The sequence below is a fragment of the Panicum hallii genome, chromosome 1 (genome assembly GCF_002211085.1).
Source record: "Panicum hallii strain FIL2 chromosome 1, PHallii_v3.1, whole genome shotgun sequence".
NCBI lineage: Eukaryota > Viridiplantae > Streptophyta > Magnoliopsida > Poales > Poaceae > Panicum > Panicum hallii.
This window is the reverse complement of record NC_038042.1, coordinates 28536104-28554814: the sequence shown is the minus strand read 5'-3', so window position 1 is coordinate 28554814 and position 18711 is coordinate 28536104. Positions and strand designations below refer to the sequence as shown.

The 18711-nt window shown below is 47.8% G+C and overlaps 1 protein-coding gene across 4 annotated transcripts; it reads right to left on the bottom strand.

Annotated features, from left to right (window-relative positions):
* Positions 1 to 705: 705 nt before the first annotated feature.
* On the bottom strand, positions 706 to 4608 carry LOC112889891 (U-box domain-containing protein 9). 4 transcript variants are annotated; one of them, XM_025956684.1, is made up of 3 exons: positions 4132 to 4608; positions 2252 to 2293; positions 706 to 1986 (listed from the first exon to the last, which is right to left on the bottom strand). In XM_025956684.1, the coding sequence occupies exons 1-3, from the start codon at positions 4426 to 4428 to the stop codon at positions 901 to 903; spliced, it is 1425 nt and encodes a 474-aa protein (XP_025812469.1). In that variant the 5' UTR covers positions 4429 to 4608; the 3' UTR covers positions 706 to 900. The 4 variants fall into 4 exon arrangements, with proteins under 4 accessions (XP_025812469.1, XP_025812478.1, XP_025812487.1 ...); XM_025956693.1 differs by having other exon boundaries at positions 2282 to 2293; XM_025956702.1 differs by lacking the exon at positions 2252 to 2293 and having other exon boundaries at positions 4132 to 4605.
* Positions 4609 to 18711: the final 14103 nt, after the last annotated feature.

The following is an 18711-nucleotide window of genomic DNA, read 5'->3' as shown; positions in this document are numbered from 1 at the left end:
CATGCTTCTCTCCTGTCTGGTCCGTTCATCTCCTTCCGACCCTACTTCCACTCTGCCCCGCCCATCGGTCTATTCTACCCGTATGCTCCAGACCCCCTGCTGCTTCTACTCTGCCGTCTGGAGCATGGGATTGCTGTTACCGCAAGGAAAAAAGAAAACAGGGTACGGGATTGCTACAGATCGCACGGCCTGCGTCAACACATGGAACTTCCAGCCAACCTGATCACTGCAGAACAATCACGGCTACAGTGGCAAGGAACTTTCGGTCCCGTGAGCAACAAAAAGATTCCGTGACCGCTTCGGGTTCGCCACTCAAAATGCAGTCGCTGGGCATCAGCAAGCGAGCGACAACGACACGGCAAAGCGCAGTTGGCAGTGTAACGTCTTGACTGGACCTCAGCATCTGGCATTCTCCAGCCGAACTCCAGACACCCCACGCTGCGGTTCTCTCCCATAGGCTCATGAATGCCGGTGGCAAACGGAGAAAGGTCTCGCCGGCTGACCTGAAAGGGACTCCCAACATACTCCACTATACAAGTTAGCAGATTAGGTATCTGATTCGACAACGCGTGAACCATACGTCTCAACAACCCAAAGGTGCCGCAAATCATGATCTCAGACGACGCCCGTCCTCCGTGACAAAAGATTCATGCGATGCGTCAGGTTCAGACCTGCAGATACATGATGTGAACTGCGAATTTCAGGTGATGAGAAGAGCATGAACGCTTTCAGAGGAAAACCACCATTTTACTCTACAAGACCGAAACTGTAACCTCATATGTACCAAACCAAAGACCAAGAGTAGCTATATATGCAGCCGAATTTATATATACAGCGAAGCAACCAGCACCCCCTTATTCCCATAACTACACAACCATGGCGAGCAGCGCGAGCAGGGCACTAGCAAGAGTAGTGGGTGTGGTGCACGGCCCTTTTCATCTTGTCGAGGATCCCGGCGGCCTTCCGCCGTGCCCTCGAGGTGCCATTCTGCGCGAGCCAGGCCAGGGACCCGTTCAGGTTCTCATCCTCCGCGACCTCCCGCAGCTTGGTGCGGTCGTACATGCAGACCGCGAACAGCACCGCCGCGGCGTTCTCCTTGTTGCGCTTGCACTGGTCCTCCTTTATGACGCGGAGCATGGAGGCCACGCCACCGGTCTCACCGATCTCCTCCACCGTCTCGTGGTCGCCCGACAGCAGGGCAAGGATGGCCAGGGACTCGTCCACAAGTGAGTCGTCAACAATGGCCTTCAGGGTCACATCGATGACCCCGCTCTTGGTGGCCCTTGATTTGTTCTCATGCAGCATACAGAGGTTGAAGATAGCTGACGCTGCATCTTTCTTCGCTATCATGCTGCCGTGTTCGAGGAGATCCACCAGAGGTCTCATCGCGCCTAGTTCACCAATCTTCGCCTTGTTGCTGTTAAGAGCAGACAAACTGAAGATGGCAGCTGCAGCATTGCTGCGGGCCTCCATGGTTCCTGACTGTAAGGCCCTTATGAGGAAGGGGATTGCCATTGAGTCATCTCCAATGATTTTCTTGTTGCTCTCATGAATTGAAAGATTAAGAACAGTTGTCACCATATCCTCCAGAACCTCTGCATTGTTTTCTAGCTCTGGGTTGGATACAGTGGAAATCATCTGTGAGATTGAATCTGGTTTCTCTCCAATGGCTGCTCTTAGTGAACTGTTGCACTTAGTCAGCAGCCTGAGATCTTTAATAGCTTCCCTCTGCTCAGATAGGTTTGACGATGATGCAATCCTCTCAAATATTTTACTAAATGTCTTCCGCTCATTGTTTGTGACCAGATCTTCTTCTTGGTTCTCAACTGGTGGCAGAGTGATCCCATTATCCGTGCACCACTGTAAGATCATGCTTCTCACAAGGTGGTTTGGGATGAGAATTGTATTTGAAAGGACTTGCTGGGTCTGTGGACATGTTCGGTTTCCAGCACTTAACCATTCTTGAATGAAGCGGCGATCATATGTCTGCACAAGGTGTGGAAGAGTTATCTCAAGCTTGCATCATGAAAATATGAAATGCCAAAAGAAGGATATGAATGCATCAGTACACAATGGCAAAATTGGGACCACACGGCGTAGGAGTTAACATAAAAAGAATTTTGTTAAATCACATTAATCATTAATGCACGCTGCCTAATATGAGACATCAGCCAGGAAAATGAAGCTGGTATGCCAAGAATTTTGTTAAGAGTCTAAATTGACCTATCTCTCCTGAGGATCAGTAGCATACCCAATTATAAGAAAAACTTAATATGCACACCTTTTCCTTCTCCTGAGCAAAGGAATAAATTCTGAATAAGACACGCCGACAAAGGTAGGACCAAGTCAATATAGCAGAGCTAGTATGGGAATGGGATACAGCATATCTTGAAAGGGACATGCAATTGCAGTAAAAACCCTATTATCCAAAATCAAAAGTCAATGTTTAAAAGTAACCTGGGTAAAGAAGCAGCCCTGTTAACACTCTTAATCCATTATGGAAACAACATAAAATTGCAAACTTTCTTTGATTCAACATAATTTATCTATTGTGTAAAAGCATAGTTTCTTTGCGAATTCAACATAATACATACAGCAAGCCGTTGATTAACTACCTTACATAACTTTGATGGTTAAAACTTACAAGGATGGTGTAACTTTCACTTGAGCGTTTGAAGCAGTTAAAACAAGAACCAAGAACAATCCCGGAAGTAATCAAGCAATGGAAACAAGAACCAAGAACAACCCGGAAAGAATTCAACCAAGGTACAAAGTTTGTGCTGGACATGAAAGTCTCATCAAACAAGGACCAGTACCACGGCATCAATAGCTGACCAAAAATAGCTGAAAGGTATCATCCAATTGTCACAGTACTCCCATCACACCGACAGAATGATGCAAACAAAATCCCTCACCATAAAAGCTGAATCTTTTTATGATATGCCCATGCGAAGAAGAGCAGAGGAACGGCAAGTGAACATGGCAATAACTCACAGTGTCCTAGCATGGGGGACGTCAGAGGGTCAAAATGATAGCACACTTAATTTTCCTATAGGAAATAAATCCTTCTGACTCCAAATCCAAGCCATGAAAACCGGGTCTCGTCTTGCAGTGCGCAATGTCATCTCTGGAAAAGGAGCGGAAGTGCACGCTGTTGCGTAGCAAAGAGGATGAAACGCCATGTGGGTTCATTTCTACGCACTTGCAATGGAGAAAGTACAACAGGATGGTACAAAGACAATACAAGTAACAGGAATGGAGCACTTATTCTATCGGCAATTGTAACTAGTCCTGATCTGAACAGGAGGTAAAGAAATTAAGAGCAGCACAGAAAAGTAGAATAATCTACCGCCCAGTAAAAATAGTCTATTTTAGCCCATGCCTGAATAATGTCCACCAGTTAATAGAACGACAAAAGTAACATGTGCGTCGAAAGGGAAAGTTCTAATCCTCGCCTTCTCAGAATAATCATACGACAAAAAAAGAAAATCTGACTGTAACAAATGCAACAGTCCAAAAAAGATACTGGTAGACGGAAATTTTTGAAAGCACTGCTTAGCAACCGCAATCACATCTCGGAAGAGCGTCGAACCACGAGCAAAAAGTAGCAGAGGGAGAAAAAAATTGAAGTCCAGAAAGAAATAAAGGGATAGCAACAAAACTGTCGGAACCAGGAAAGCGACAGGTGGCTGTATCATCAGAAGCTTCTGGCACACCATGAATTTAATTTTAGCTGTGTTTGGAGGTTCAGACGTCGCGGCAGCACCGAGTAGGATCAGGACAGCGGTGGAGCAATCAACAGTAGCTACGTGGGGAAGGTGAATTCAGAAAAAAAACCATTAGCGCTAAAAGGCAATTTGAAATCCATCTACTCAATCACTTCGGGCAAAAAATCCCAGTAAAATCGCACTTCAATTTTGTTTAAAGAAATGTATTAATTAAGGCTGGACACTTTGCTTGCTTCCCCGTCGCAGTTACCACGGGTTGAGGAACGACGATTTAAACCTAGTATAATAGAACCCCCGAATCGGAGACACCGAACACGATTTTGACAAGTAACGGCCGTCGAAACTAATCCAATCCAATCCAACCCAACCCGAGCCGCGGGAACGCGAGGTAGCAAGCAAGTACCTGGCCGGAGGCGAGGACGACGGGATCCCTCATGATCTCCGACGAGATGGGGCACAGGAACTGCTCCGGGACCGCGGCGGCCTCCGTGCCGCCCTTGTTCACCCCGCCGCAGCCGGCAACAGCGCGGTCCTTGCGGGGACCGAGCTCGGCGTCCCTGAGCTTGGCGAGCGCCTCGGCCGCCTCGTCGAAGGCCTCCGCGTCGGCACTACCGGCCGCCACCGCAGCCACCAGCCGCCTCAGCCGGCGACGCAGCGCCGCCGCCTCCTCCGCCGAGGCCACCGGGGTCGGCTTCGCCATCGCTTCCCTCGCGGGCCGGCTAGCCGAAAGAAAAAACACCGCTAGGCCTCGCGGTCCGGCTCGGGCTTGTCGGGCCGGGCGCCGGCGGGCATGGGGGCGTCGGCCGCCTAGGGGGGAGGGGATGAAGCGGTGGTGGAGGAGGAGAGGGAGGGTTAAGGCGAAGAGAAGAGGGGGAGGAGGCGGATGGGTGGTGGTGGGTTGCAGAGGAAGGAAGCTTTTAGTTCTTGAGGCTAAGCGGCGGGTTTATGCGGGGGTGGGGCCCGCGCAGGCACGTTTAGCCCCGTGATTGATTTCGTATCGACGGCGGGGGCCACCGGGTTTGGGCCGACGTGTGCTGCCTACACCGCTGGACCGATTTACCAATGTTGATTAGATATACCGATATTCTTAGATATATCTTTGTTTTCTTTTTGAAAAAGATATATATTTGTTTTCTAAGAGGAGTAGAGTTTGAAAATTGATGGGTTGAGCCTCTCAAAGAGCACATTCGTAGCATTTACGGTTGGCAGAATGATGTCGATTCGTTTTGTTTTAAGGAAAGGTGGTGGAGGCTGATCGTGAGCACATCATAGTCAACCACGAGTGGGTGGAGAATATTGCTCTAGACTCGCCGATGCTACGGCTCCTAAAAAAACAACTCCGGCTCGGCTCCGACCGCCTTTTTAATGATTTCTCTTGTGAAGCTGAAACTGTTTTGAAAATATTTGGTAAAACAGTTTCATCCAGCTTTTCATGAATGGAGTGAAGAGGTGGAGCCTGTTGGAGCCATATTTTATGGCTCCAGCATTGCAGTGGAAGTTGTTTTGGGATTCACCAACACCTTCGTGTGTGGAGCCATTCCAAAACTAATCCTTGGCCTTCAGCCGGAGCCGGTTTCAGAGCCATTTTTGGAGCTCTTCCGAAGGGGCTTAGAGTCATTTTCAAGAATCCATGGGGGCACTAGACCATGCATTTATGTTGTATTATTAATTCAAATTTTGTTCCTTCTATTTTTGTTCGGAAATTTATCCCATTCCTCCACTGGATTCTTTCCCTCTCCTTTTTCTAGTTGGGTCAGCCCTCCTTTTTTTCAAATGGATCATCTTTGCTCATATCTTCATGACTATATTTCTGATAATATTTATTTTGGAAGTGATAGTATATAGTTATAATTTTTTATATTGTGAAGCCATCATTTCATATCAATTCCAAAAGAGAGAAAAATAAAAGGAAAGCATATTCGTCATTTTCCTATTCCGGAGTTATTAGAACAATACAATATAGTGGGCTCTGTGCCTGTAACCAGAAAAGGTTTCCGTTTCGCTAAAGAATTAGCGTTTTCCGTTTCACTAAATGATAGGCTTTTCCATTTCACCTAAGGGTATACGTTCTGGATGCGAGGGATCACCCACGTTTCTCGCAAAAAAGCGGGAAAATGAATCTCCTTCTTTATGCGCTTGTTGCTAAATGATGTTTTCCAATTCAGTGATCATAAAGACAAGTACATGACTTATGTTCATTCACTTTTAGATTACATATACATCTATATACGTACAAGACTTATTATGTTCATTCACTTTGAGATTGCATATACATGCATATGGAGAGTCACGAAAGTCACCACGTGGTTATTTTGCGATTGACAAAATATTCTTCAACGTATGCCGTAATCGAAAAGGAAGAGTGAACACCTGCATTTATATATTTTTATTGCAAAGATATGTCTAAACGAGTGAACCACTGTGGTTCCATGTGGCAGCGGCTATCTAGACGAAGTTTCTATTTCACTGGAGACGGTGACAAGTATCACACCAACCGTGTGGCCTTATTTGCATCCTAAAAATCCGTCCGCACGACTTGTGTGCCTCTTGTAAGATAGTACTACTGGGACTGCTCTGCTTAGCCACCGGCTATAACTGAGAAACGTGACGAAGTGAGTGTGGCCATTAAATACGTGGAGTGAAACCAAGCGCGGTTGAGCAGAGGGAGGCGACTGAACGGATCGCATGGAAGGTCAGGAAGGAGGGCCCAGGGCTGGCAGGCGACGCCCATGTCGGCATGCGGTGGCGCTGACGCGCAGTGCATTACGCAGTTGACGAAGAAGTTGGTGTTCCAAAATTTCACCACTCATGTTAATTATTGGTTGAAGGCTTACGTTCTCATGACAATTTACAAGTAAGTATTTCGTTTGTACGTTCTAAGAAACCATGTAGGCGTAGCTGATCCTGGTAGGGCTTTTCTTCCCCATTTTGTTTCCATACCCTGTTCAAATGGTGTTTACATATATTCTCTTCTGTAATTACTTACGTGCTTAAATAAAATTTGAGGTTACTGACATATAATCACTTGTAGATTTTAACACTATATTACTAGATGTATCTACGCTTTGCGTTCGGTAGAGGTTCGGTAGAGCTTCTTCAGCTGTAGCCAGCCCTAAGTTGTGAGAGAGTCGTGGCTCGATGCTGCAGCCGCGGTCCGCAAAATAGTTGAAGCAGGGGTAAAGCAAGAAACTTGAAGTATTAGGATCGATATATAGAGCTAAAATCAGGATATCTTAATAAAATTTAACTACCAATTAGTTCATGCAATCATATCTAAAAGTTGGCACTTCAATATTGTGACCAAAACAATAGCAAGTTACTAGAAATTTTTTAAACCTTAAAAAAATAAGAAAATATTAGTTGCTATGTTTTGACACTAAACTAAAAAAATACCAAATTTCTTACAAACACTATGCTCTGATTTTGGTAAACTAATATCTTAACTTGCTATAATTTTAACTTGTATGTCTCTGTCTCGGTAAGATGGTACTTCTACAGGGTCTGCTCCGCTTAGCCACCGGCTCGAACTGAGAAACGAGACCAAAGTGAAACCGAGGGCGGTTGAGCACTTGATTGATGAGCAGCCAGCCTCAGCAGCGGGACTCGGGAGGCGACGCCCATGTCCGCATGCCGTGGCGCTGCTACGTGTCCCTCGGCAGCAGCCCGTCAAGGACGGGCCGGGGCCCCTACTACCTCGACCGACGAGGCAGACAGGAGGGACGCCCACTTTACCCGGGGCCCGCGCGGCAGGCGTGGCGGGGTCGTCGTCCCCGTCCCTGCCTCCCGCTCCAGGGGCGAGCGCGTGTCCGGACAGCTGGCGCCGGGCGATCTCCTGCGCAGCCCCACCTGATCCTGCTTGGAAAGTGGCCCCTCTGGAGCCTGGTCTCGGCGGCTCGCTCTCGCACGTTAGTTTGGGCTCTTGCCTGCCGCCGTTTAAACGTGCTGCACTGCACCGCTGCTGCTGGTCCGATCAGGAATAAGAAGGTGCAGGGCAAAATCCTTCGTTTTCGTCTCTGAGACTTTGACCATTTGCAAGAACGTTTTACCATGCACAATGCGTGCGTGCACCGCCCAAGCAAGAACCTCCCCTCCCCCCTGCCGGTTTCTCTCTCACCTTTTTCCTCTCCAAGGAGAGCCGTGCATCAACGCGGAATGCTCCGCTATAGGTATTTGGTAGCAGCCGGGCACTGGATTTGCTCATTACCAGTCAAAACTCAGAAGCAGGGGGTGGGCTTTCGGGTTACCCAAAAAATTCAGGTCGGATTTTTTGGATTTTGAAAACTGGAACCCGAAAATTACCTAAGAAGAGGAGAACCGACAATTCGGGTACCCGCTATTTCAGGTTCGGGTAGGGGTAATCCCGAAACACCCGAAAATTATTTTCTGCGATCGATTTCCATGATTAAATTTTGGAAGAAAATTCACTAAATCCAATGAAAAGCCATAAAAAATCAATCACCGAGACACCGTCCTCACTTTTTTCTTCTATAGCAACAGAAAGGTCAAATCGGATAAATAAAAAATCCAAATCAATCACCTTTGTCATGCGCTAGCCGGATTAGCAAAGGCACAGGAGGCTCCACGCTCCATTCAACCTACCCATCAACATGGCTAATGCAAAGCTGCAGCGCTAGAAGCCCGCATGCCTATCCAGAGCTGCTATGACTTGATAGATCGTTCTCAAGTGCTGGCGGCCGGACGCAGCAGCAGCCGGCCCCCGACCGAACACAGCGGCTAGCAGGACAGGCCTCTCGAAGAGCCGTGGACTTGCGGCCAGCACTGGTGATGGTGGTGTGGGGCTGCCACCGCGTAGTCGTTGGGCGAGATGTGCCGCCGCATGCTCCTGCGTGAAGATGGATGGGTGGTCTGGGGGAGGAAAGAGGCTAACCGAGAGGGAAAGGGAAGGGAGAGTTGCGGCTAGGGCTAGGGGTACAGTGGGGTCAAAACATTAAGGTGGGCTGGGCTGAAACGTTGGGCTGATACATGCTGGCCTCATGGGATAGAATAGAAATTTGGGTTTTCGGGTATTTCGGGTACCGGCGAATTACCTGTAATAATTTCAGGTACCAGGACTTGCTACCCGAAGTAATGATCGGGCTTTTTGGGCTCGGGTTTTTTGGGTTCAGGGTTTAGATTTTGGGTAATATGCCCAGCCATGCTCAGAAGTCACGTACCGGACAGAGGATCCCGAGGCCAGAGGGATGGCCACTAGCCAGTGGCTGGATTCACCTGCCTAGCCATGTATACATCACCGATACTCCAGTAACTCCTACATCTCTATGCCCCTTGATCATTCCGAGCAGATGCTCGATTTGACTCATGCCACGGCACGGCATTGTCCACTTGCCACAGATACTGAACCACCGCTCCCTCCACCCAGACAGACTAGTCGGGAATTTGTAGGGGATGTACTTCTTTTCCATCCTCTATCTCAATTGGAACCCGGCACCACCGACTTCATACATGCTACTGACGTTGGGCTGTGGCTTGAGATGGAAGAGGTAGCAGAAGAGGTTGAAGTGGGGTTCTATCCCCAAGAAGGCTTCACAGAAATGTTCAAAGATAGAAATGTGGAGAATAAAGTTGGGGTTGAAGTGATGGAGTTGGATGCCATAATAGAAAAGAAGACTGCGAAAGAAATCAGAAGTTAGGAGAGCTGTAACATCCCAGTTTTCATCACTATTGAAAGAAATGCAAAGTAAGGGTGTTTGCGTAATTTTATAAAAGATATTGATTTACAAAAAGTAACTTTTAAATCTACTCAGGACTAAAGTAAAAATACGAGTCATAATGACATGTCTATCCAACATTTATGACGAGTCTATCCCGTCATAAAGACATGTCTATCCAACATTTATGACGAGTCTATCCCGCCATCATGACGTGTCATAAATGCTTGCATTTAGGTCCTGAATTTTATAAAGTTTTACTCTTTAGGACAAAAGCAATTCAAATCCGACTTTTGTTCCAAAAATTCGTGTGTAAAAACATAAGTTTTGAGTTTTTGAATTTGAGCCCTAAAGCAATGTTGTAGAGTTCGAAAAACTCTTCAACTTTCGTTTTGGACATTTCTTCATTTGAGTTTTGGATTGATGGGAAATTTTGCCTTACAGATGAGCCCCTGCAGTTTTCTGAAATTGCGCATAAGTCCTTGGGGAATTCGATTTCCCTTTCCCCTCTGTTTTCCTTCTCCGGTGCTTTCTTTATCTTCACTAGCAACACCATCCCCCTTGATCTATAAATAGGACCCCCCCTTTCTTTTGCCATCCACCCATGAGCAAGTTAGATAAGTTGTGGTAAGCTTAGTGTTGGACTAGCCACTTAAGGTTGTGCGATCCTTCGTGACTTTGTCGCTCCAATAAGGTACGTGTTAGTCTCCTGGTTAAGCTTGAGTACTTAGTATATAGGTTGTGATTCATCTGTTGGTAGGCTCCACCTCGCCTTAAATCAGGGTCGTCGCACACAGCGCCGGCCGAGATATTTTTCCGCCGCGCGAACCGCCTCACCTCATTTATAAAGGAAGCCGACGCCTCTCCCTGCCGTCCCCCACCCGCGCTCGCTTTCGCTCGCGCACGCGCGACACACCGGCCCCACGACGCGACCGCGCACTGCCGCCGGCACCGCGCCGTGCCGCCCACCTCCGCGTCCCCACCCCGCCCACGCCGCTGCAGCGTCCTCGCCGGCTTTGCCGCCTCGACGCTCGCGTCTTCAGTGCTGCCACTGTGGGAGCTGTCGGCGAGCTGCCGCAGCCCACGCCGTCGCCCGTCCCTGTGCGACGCCGCTGCCTCTCCCCGCCTATAAAAGGAGCGAGGCCGTGATGAGCTCCATCATCAGCCCAAGCACACCGAGCCGTTTCACTTCACTAGCTAAACCACTTCTCCCGAGCCCAGTTCACTCACGAGACGAAGCTCCAACAGTTGATCCTCTCCTCAAATCATGTACTATCTATTTCCCCTATTTTCATCTCCATTTGAGCTTATTTTAAAGCTTGCTTGTGTTTGTTGCCGGTTGTGCCGTTTCCGCCCGTAGATCACGGAGTGACCGAGGAGGAGCCGTCCAAGGAGTACGAAGGCCAGTACAGCGGGCCGGAGCCAGAAGACCCGTACCACGAGCAGGAAGCTGCCGCCGCCGACGCGTACATAAGCGAAGGCAAGTTTCATTGACCCCTACGTGAGCGGTTGCATCCATGTGAGGACGTCTAGTTGTAGTCCTGGTTTAGGATCGATTACATATACCGATGCTTGAGTGATTGAGTGTGCTCATACATGCATGTGAGTAGTTATGCATATCCAGAGTTGAGACTAGGATATGAAGGGATTTGGTTGAGGCTAGGGCAGCTGGGTATGTTGGAGCCGGCGCTACCGTGGTGGTAGACTGGCAGATGAGTGCTACCGTGGAGGTAGGCTCGAGTTGACATGTTGAGGAATGGTTGCTGCCCTGGCGAACCATAAGGACCGAGTTGTTTTGACATCTCACCTAGCTTACCTTAGTACGACCACAGGTTCCGTTATGGGGCGGACTTAGCCTAATCCCACTGGTTAGCCTGACGGTCGCGGGGATGTTTCATGGGTATAGACCATTGTGGTCAGGGCCCGAGGGTTTGTGCGGCCGGGCTGGGGCGTGACCACGGCTGGGTGTCGGCTATGTCGGTTGTCCGTTCGGGCAGTCGAGCTTGTGGGTACAGTGTACGACCTCTGCAGAGTGTAGAATCCATTCGAATGGTCCGTGTCCACGGAATGGACAGGCTACGGTGTGGTCCTGACAACTAGTGAGCTACCTAATGTGGGTTGTGTCGGGAAGAGTTGCATACTATAAGTTGCATCACTAATGCTTTGTGCTTAATGTGCATCGTGCATGTCATTCCCCTCCCGTAGGGTGAGGTGGAACTTGCTGAGTACTTTTGTACTCACCCGTTTATGACTTGTTGCAGAGGATCCTGATTTCGTGCCTGAGGAAGGCGAGTAGTTCGTGCCCTATACCCAAGTCTGGAGTGGTGCCTTTGTGATAGAAGCCCCCATGTCCGATGAAGAGATTACCCTTGCGTTTATCATCGTAACTATTGTATTTCTAGTTTATATGTAATCGAACGTATTAAATAAGGCTATGTATGACTGTGGCACCACTTGTGTAATGTATTTTCACCAGAGACTGTTTTCTGGTGTTTAAATACATGTTTAGCTCCGGTTGTTTAGGCCGGGGCATTTCAAGAGCCAATCCACGTTCAAGAAAATATTGAAACAAAATAATTTCCTTAGCCTTTTCATAAGGTCTCTTATCACCAGTGGCAGGGCGCCACTGGATAATCTCCTTGGGCTGCAAGAGGCATTCATCTATCAGCATTTTAAGGTCAGCCTCAGAACACTTACTTGTTCTCCACCCATTGCCGGCGGTGACGGTGGGTTTGGACCCCTTCCTCTTCAACTTAGTGGCGCCTTTCTTACTCACCATCCTTCTTGTCATGAGCCGCTTCACTCGCATACGCTCGGGGGCTGAGGATTAGGGTGATGGAGCAGGGCTTTAGAGGTGGAGGGAGGTCTCGCTGACTACTTCTAATAGGAGAGGATCAACTGTGATTGGTCTAGATCTGAATCTAGAGGCGGCGGCGGCTGCGAGATGGAGGAAGACGAAATGCCAAGGCAGTGAGAGCGCAAGCGAAAGGGTAAGTAAACCCTAAGTTACCGTGCAGTTAAATAACCAGCGGTGGCCTCACAATTACTATATGAAATGCGAAGAGTTTTTCCTTAAAATAAGATTTGTTTTGAGCGGTAATTTAGGGATCTTTTGAGGAAGTTATTTGTTTAACCATTTTTTCAAGAATTTCATTCCAAAAATAGGGTTTTCAAATTTCTAAACCAATTTGCCCACTTTAACCATCAATTCAATCTATTAATTTTTTACACAATTCATGCCACGACTCTGTGGATCCTTTTTTCCAAACCTTGGGATTTGGATTCAAGACTCGGGGCTGCTGAACTCGTGTCATCAATGGCTTATTTTTTAAATTTTTGGAAGATAAGAGCAAAAGATTTAAGACTAATTTGACCCTCAGCATGATTCTTCGATTCAACCTAAGGCTCGGGGGCTACTCCATATGGAGTGCGAGTTTTATCGCACCTCATATAAAAGAAGACTTCAAAACTATTCGGGGCATGAGCACCTCACAGCCTCGAAGCAGCCAAGGAAGTCTCGGAAGACACCTTCAAGATGGAGTTCAGGAGAACTCAAAGACGCCTTCAGAAGTACTCGGAAGCCTGCAGTACTCGACTACGAAGAGCCGGAGGCTTGTTAGACCCGGGGCTATGGAACTGTGCATCTGGTGCAGATATTCTAGGATAAGGGATGGGACATGACTCACACCCTACACTAGTTGTAACTACTCGCAGGAAAGTAGGACTAGTCAGAACAGAAGAAACTACCCGAGTTGTACTCGGGTAGGACTCCTAAGCTATTATCGGGCTAGGATTTTCATATAACCATGTCGTCCAAGACTATATAAGGGCGGGTAGAGACCCCCTCCAAACAACAGACACATCAAACATCATCCAAAGCAATACAAACCACCACACAGGACATAGAGTATTATGCATACTACGGTCCGAATTTGTTTAAAGTTTCATGTTCTCTGCACCTTCAAGTTTCTGATATCGGTGATACCCTACTTACAATCTACCACCTCGGGGGCTTCCCTTAGTGGGCTTGGAGGTTAAACACCGACAACCTTGCCCCTTCATAGTACGGCCTGTCGGACCCCGGTAGAGATGGCAACGGGCACGTGCCCGTTGGGTATTGCTTGCCCATACTCGTGCCCGTCAGGATAAAATACACCCGCTAAGAAACCCATACCCGCTTCCGGGTACAGGTTATGTCCCAAACCTATACCCGCACGGGTGACGGGTACCCGCGGGCTGCCCGTGCCCGACAATCTATTAAGTACTCAACCACTCAGATGTATCAGCCAATAAACACATACATAAAACTGAGGCAATAATACATGATAAACATCAACCATAAGACTGATAGAGTGTTTCAAAAATCATAACACCATTGATCACATCAGACATCACAAGTTCACAGCTAGATTAATATCCAGTTACTATCCACCATCCCTAGCATGGCACCACTAGTTCACTATATTAGACATCTGTCACACCCGATTTACAAGGACATAAACCGAGCAATCATATATGCGCCAGGATCAAGTCACGCATATATACAACAGAATCATCAAGATATCACAACACATATCTCGACACAAAAGCGTATAAATTATAAATGAATATCTTTATTACAACTGAATCAAGAATCAGTTCAAGGAGTGCGGAAGCGTAAAATAAATACATGAAGAATAGGGCGCCACAGGAACGTCGGCTGGGAGACAAACGCCTAGAAATCGTCAAGTCCGCTGATGTAGTCCTCCACGTCGCCTGGTACTGAGCAGCAGTCGAAGATATCCCAAAGAGAACAAAAGAGTGGAGAAAGCAAGTGTGAGTACACAACTTGTACTCAACAAGTATAACACGAATGATGAGGCTCTACGGTTAGCTGACTCAATTGCATTAGCTTTTAATCTTGGCAAATTTTATTAAAGCTATTTTCTACAAGTGGATAAATTACCATAACCCAAGTTACAGAAATAATTAATTAAAATTAATCATGAGTTTACTAAGAACCAAGCCAAACCACCAAAGATAAACCCCACTAATCAGACGGAGGATCTGGGCCGCTCATAACCGTGAGCACGGCTAGTATACCAGTTTTACACTCTCGAGAGGTTGCACAACTTTACCCACAAGTCGTGAGCTACGCTAGTTGTTCATCACACTTCCTTAGGTGAGATGACTAGCAAGCGCACTACGAGACCGTTACAAAGGACCACGTTAGTAAGGTGTAACCTCTAAGGTTTCTGGATCAGCGATGATGGGGCCCACCTCATGGGGGTACAAGCACACAACACAGACCAAGCCGGAGGAGCAGGGATCATTGAAGCTTACCACCCCTCTTGCCCCGCAGGTAAGTTACTCCCAAACTAAAATGACCTAATTAATAAGTCAAGACCGTCCCATTCTAGGCTTGTGGTTGCGCGGTTGTCCCAGGTTGTCGCTCTATGAACCGGTCCTTATGGAAAGTGACCAACCAAGCACTAAGCACCGTGCTGGCCCCCTAAACCAGATTTCTATAAAAACATATTTTAACGAGACGTGAGCCGCTCAAGCATACAGCACAGAGGGCCACTCTCAGGATCAAGTTGCATATACCATTAATCAAATTTAATTAAAAGGACCATAATGTGTGAGAGCGTAGCACCTAGCACAACTAACCAAAATGCAACCCAAGGTATTTATAATAAGGATAAAAGTGGCTAGTAAATCCTTATAGGCATACAGTATTAAAATACAGTATGAAATTATATTTAAAAGTGATAGGGTGTTCATGTTATACTTTCCTTCCTCAAACTCTCCTGGCTGCTGCTCAAACGCGTCCGAAGAAGGTGGCTCCTGGTACTCCTCCGGTGGCTCAACATCTACTCACGATCGCAACGCCAAAACATGGTCCACACAGGCACATACATGCAAACAAGGACAAAAGATAAGAAATAGTACAATAATACAATAAAACAGCACATAACACTAAGTTAAAACTATTCTACACGTTACAATGATCGCGTGAGCGTGAAAACCACCTAAAACGGAGCTAAGACGCGTAAACTAGGGCTAAAACAAGGTCTACGGGCTTAACTGCGAGAAAACTGAAGTTCCAGGGGGTTCTGCACAAAACTAGGGACTTAAACATAATTAACCTATAAACTTCAGGGTTAGACTGCAAAACTACGTGTCCAGGGATGGCGGACCCTATTTCTGGAAAGCTCAGGGGCTTCGGTGCAAAAACAGGGGCTCAACTGGAATTACTTTTGAACTAATGTGGACTGCGGGTTGATTCCAAAGAAACTCAGGGTCTCTTTAGCAAAGCTGCCAGAGCGAAGGGGTACCTTCTAATCTGGACTGTCGGATCTGGATCGGATGGTTCGGACGCGTTCCAGTTCGGAGGGTCCGATCTGAACGGCTGGGTTCGGACGGTCTGATCTGGACGGGGGAAACGGACGGTCCGATCTGAACGATGGAATCGGGTCCGTTGGATCTAGATCGGAGGGTCGGGATTGAAGGGGTATGCGATCTAATCTCACGCGTTGATCTCAGATCGGGCGGTTAGGGTTAAAAGGGAGCGCTGCCGGCGGCGGGGGTCACTGGAACAGAGCTCTCGCGGCGGCGCGCGGCTCGGGCTCGCCGGAGTTCATCGAAATCGATGCTCCGGGGGTCAAATCGACTGGGTTTTGGGCTAGGAAGGTTCAGCGCGACACGCGTGATCGACCTAGGGCATTTGCGGGCCTTGGGGGTGCTCGGGGACACGGTTGCGACGGCGGAGGCGGGTTGGTGCGGCGGCGCACGCCGGCGCACGGTGTTCCGGCCTAAACAAGGGCTAAGGTTTACAACATCTAGCGCCAAAAGGACCAGGGGGACATGCTGATGCTCACCGAGGGCTTGGATTGACCGGAGAGGCAGCGCAAAGTGATCGGGGGCGAGGTCCGAGCGGCGGGGACGGGCAGCGCTCGTGGGGGAGGTTGATGTAGGGCGTCTCCGGGCTTCTGATCCCCACAGGTCGGCTCGTGGTGCTCCTGCGGAGGTGCTACGGGGGTTAAGACGGTCGGAAAAACACCTGCGCGCGGGGAATCAAGGTGGCAGAGCGTCTCACCGGCGGCGGTACTTGGCGCAATTCCGGCGCTACACGGGTCGGGGTCGTGAGGGAAGAGCTTGGAGAGCTTCCTGGTGGTGAGGCGAAGCTGACGTGGGGGTCGGCCGGGGCTGGGGCGCGGCGGAGCGGCCGGTCCACGGCGAGGCAGGAAGCTCTGCGCGGTGGAGCACGCGGGTGGTGGCACTAGGGTTTAGGGCGGCGGCCACGAGTAATGGATAAGGGCGCAGGGGCTTGCGGGCGCGTTTAAAGGGGAAAGTAGGGGTCTCGGGGGGGCGCGCTCGGGGTAGGCAGGCGGGGATCACGGTGGCCGTTGCGCGGCCGGTGCTACGAGGAGGAAGAAAGGAAAGAAGAAAGAGGCGCTGCTAGGTGGGGTCGGTGCGTCAGAGGAAGAGAGAGGGAGCGCGCGATCGGAGGAAACGGGCCAGCGGGGAAAGGAGGTGATGGGCCGAGCGAAGCAAGCCATGGGGAAAAAGAGAAGAGCTGGGCCACGTGCGGGAGAGGGAGCCGGCCCGAGGAGAAGAAAAGAAAGGAGCAGGCCGGGCTGGGCTAGAAGCTAAGGTTGCTTTCCTATCTCCTTCTCCTTTTCTTTTCAAACCAACTCAAATCTATTTGAATTCAAATCAAATTTGGATTCAAACTCCTATGCACTCACTCAAATAAAACTTATGCACCAGCATGAATGCACACACATGTTGAACCTAAAAATAATTTTTAATTACTTGCATAATTTAATTGAATTAAATGCAAGCTAGGCAAAATAAATCCTTAGAAATTTACTGGAGCCAAGTTAAATTCATTATAAGACTTGAAATTTTACATTAGGGTGTTACAACATCAAAGTTCCAAAATAAAGTTATTAGGCCATAATAAAATGAGTATATGATCTGCATTCTTTATATTATGTCGGGACCCGTGGGTTTGCGGGTTCGGGTGCTACGATCCCATACCCGTGCCCGCGTACGCGCTGGGTACGGATTATCACTCATTAAGAAACCTAAGGGTATAGATATTAGCCCGTACCCGTACCCTAATAGAGTAAAAACCCGCCGGGTTTCGGATATCGGGTACCCTGCGCACATGGGGCACATGTTCTAGGATAGAGGATGGAGCATGGCCTATACTACCCTACATCTGTTGTAACTATCGTATAGGAGTAGGACTAGTCAGGAAACTACCCGAGTAGTACTCGGGTAGGACTTCTAAAATTGTATCTGTCTAGAATTTCCATGTAGCTCTGTCCCCTCAGACTATATAAGGGTGGGTAGAAACTCCCTCCAAACCAATCCACATCTAAGGCAATACAAGCCACCACACAGGATGTAGGGTATTACGCTCCTTATGGTCCGAACCTGTGTAAACTCTTGTGTTCCTTGCACCTTCGAGTTCCAGATCTTGATGACACCCCACCTAAAATCTACTACCTCAGGGTATCTCTCGGTGGGCTTGCGGCAAACACCGACATGGTCAAAGGAAAAAATGAAGTCCTAAACTAATCTAAGTGTTTCTCAACACCAAACGATACTTAGAACTAGCTTATCCTTAATTTTTTGCACATATCCTTTGCACCAATATAATGAAAACCACAAGGATGGAGCCTAGACAACCATGAAACCCATCATTGTACTAACTTAAGATTGCCGCTGCAAAACACATAACACATGTTAGTTGTAATGATTATGCTACCATTAATCGCCAAAATCAAATTAGACCTAGATTCTCTTTCAGTGTGCTTAAATGAAATTTCAGATTACAGTCAGATAATCATTTGTAAAATTGAATATCATAGTACTATGTGTCTACTCTTTAAGTTGCGTTCGGTAGAGATTCTCCAACTGCAGTCAACCCTAAGATGCTCCAATGCTATAATGAGAGTCGCGGCGGGGCGCTGCAGCTGCAGTTAGGGAGCGAAGCTAGAAACTTGAGATACTAGGATCGATATATAGTAACAGTATATTGCGCGCGCCCTGCGCGCGCCTTGTTAACTGAGATTTTGTTTGGAAATATTTAGCGAGAATCACTGTTAAAATCAGTAAGATGACATTTTATTTATACTGCAGGCATATAAAAACTTATACTATTAGTTGATACATGCATAGATCAGTTTACCGGAGATCTCTACTTCCTCTGCAAAATAGCTTTTCATTGTTGCTTCCTGCAAAATAATGTAATATGAGAAAATATAAATTACAGTTGTAAAGGTAGAGTTAAATTTGATCTTGAAATGAGTGCAATAGAT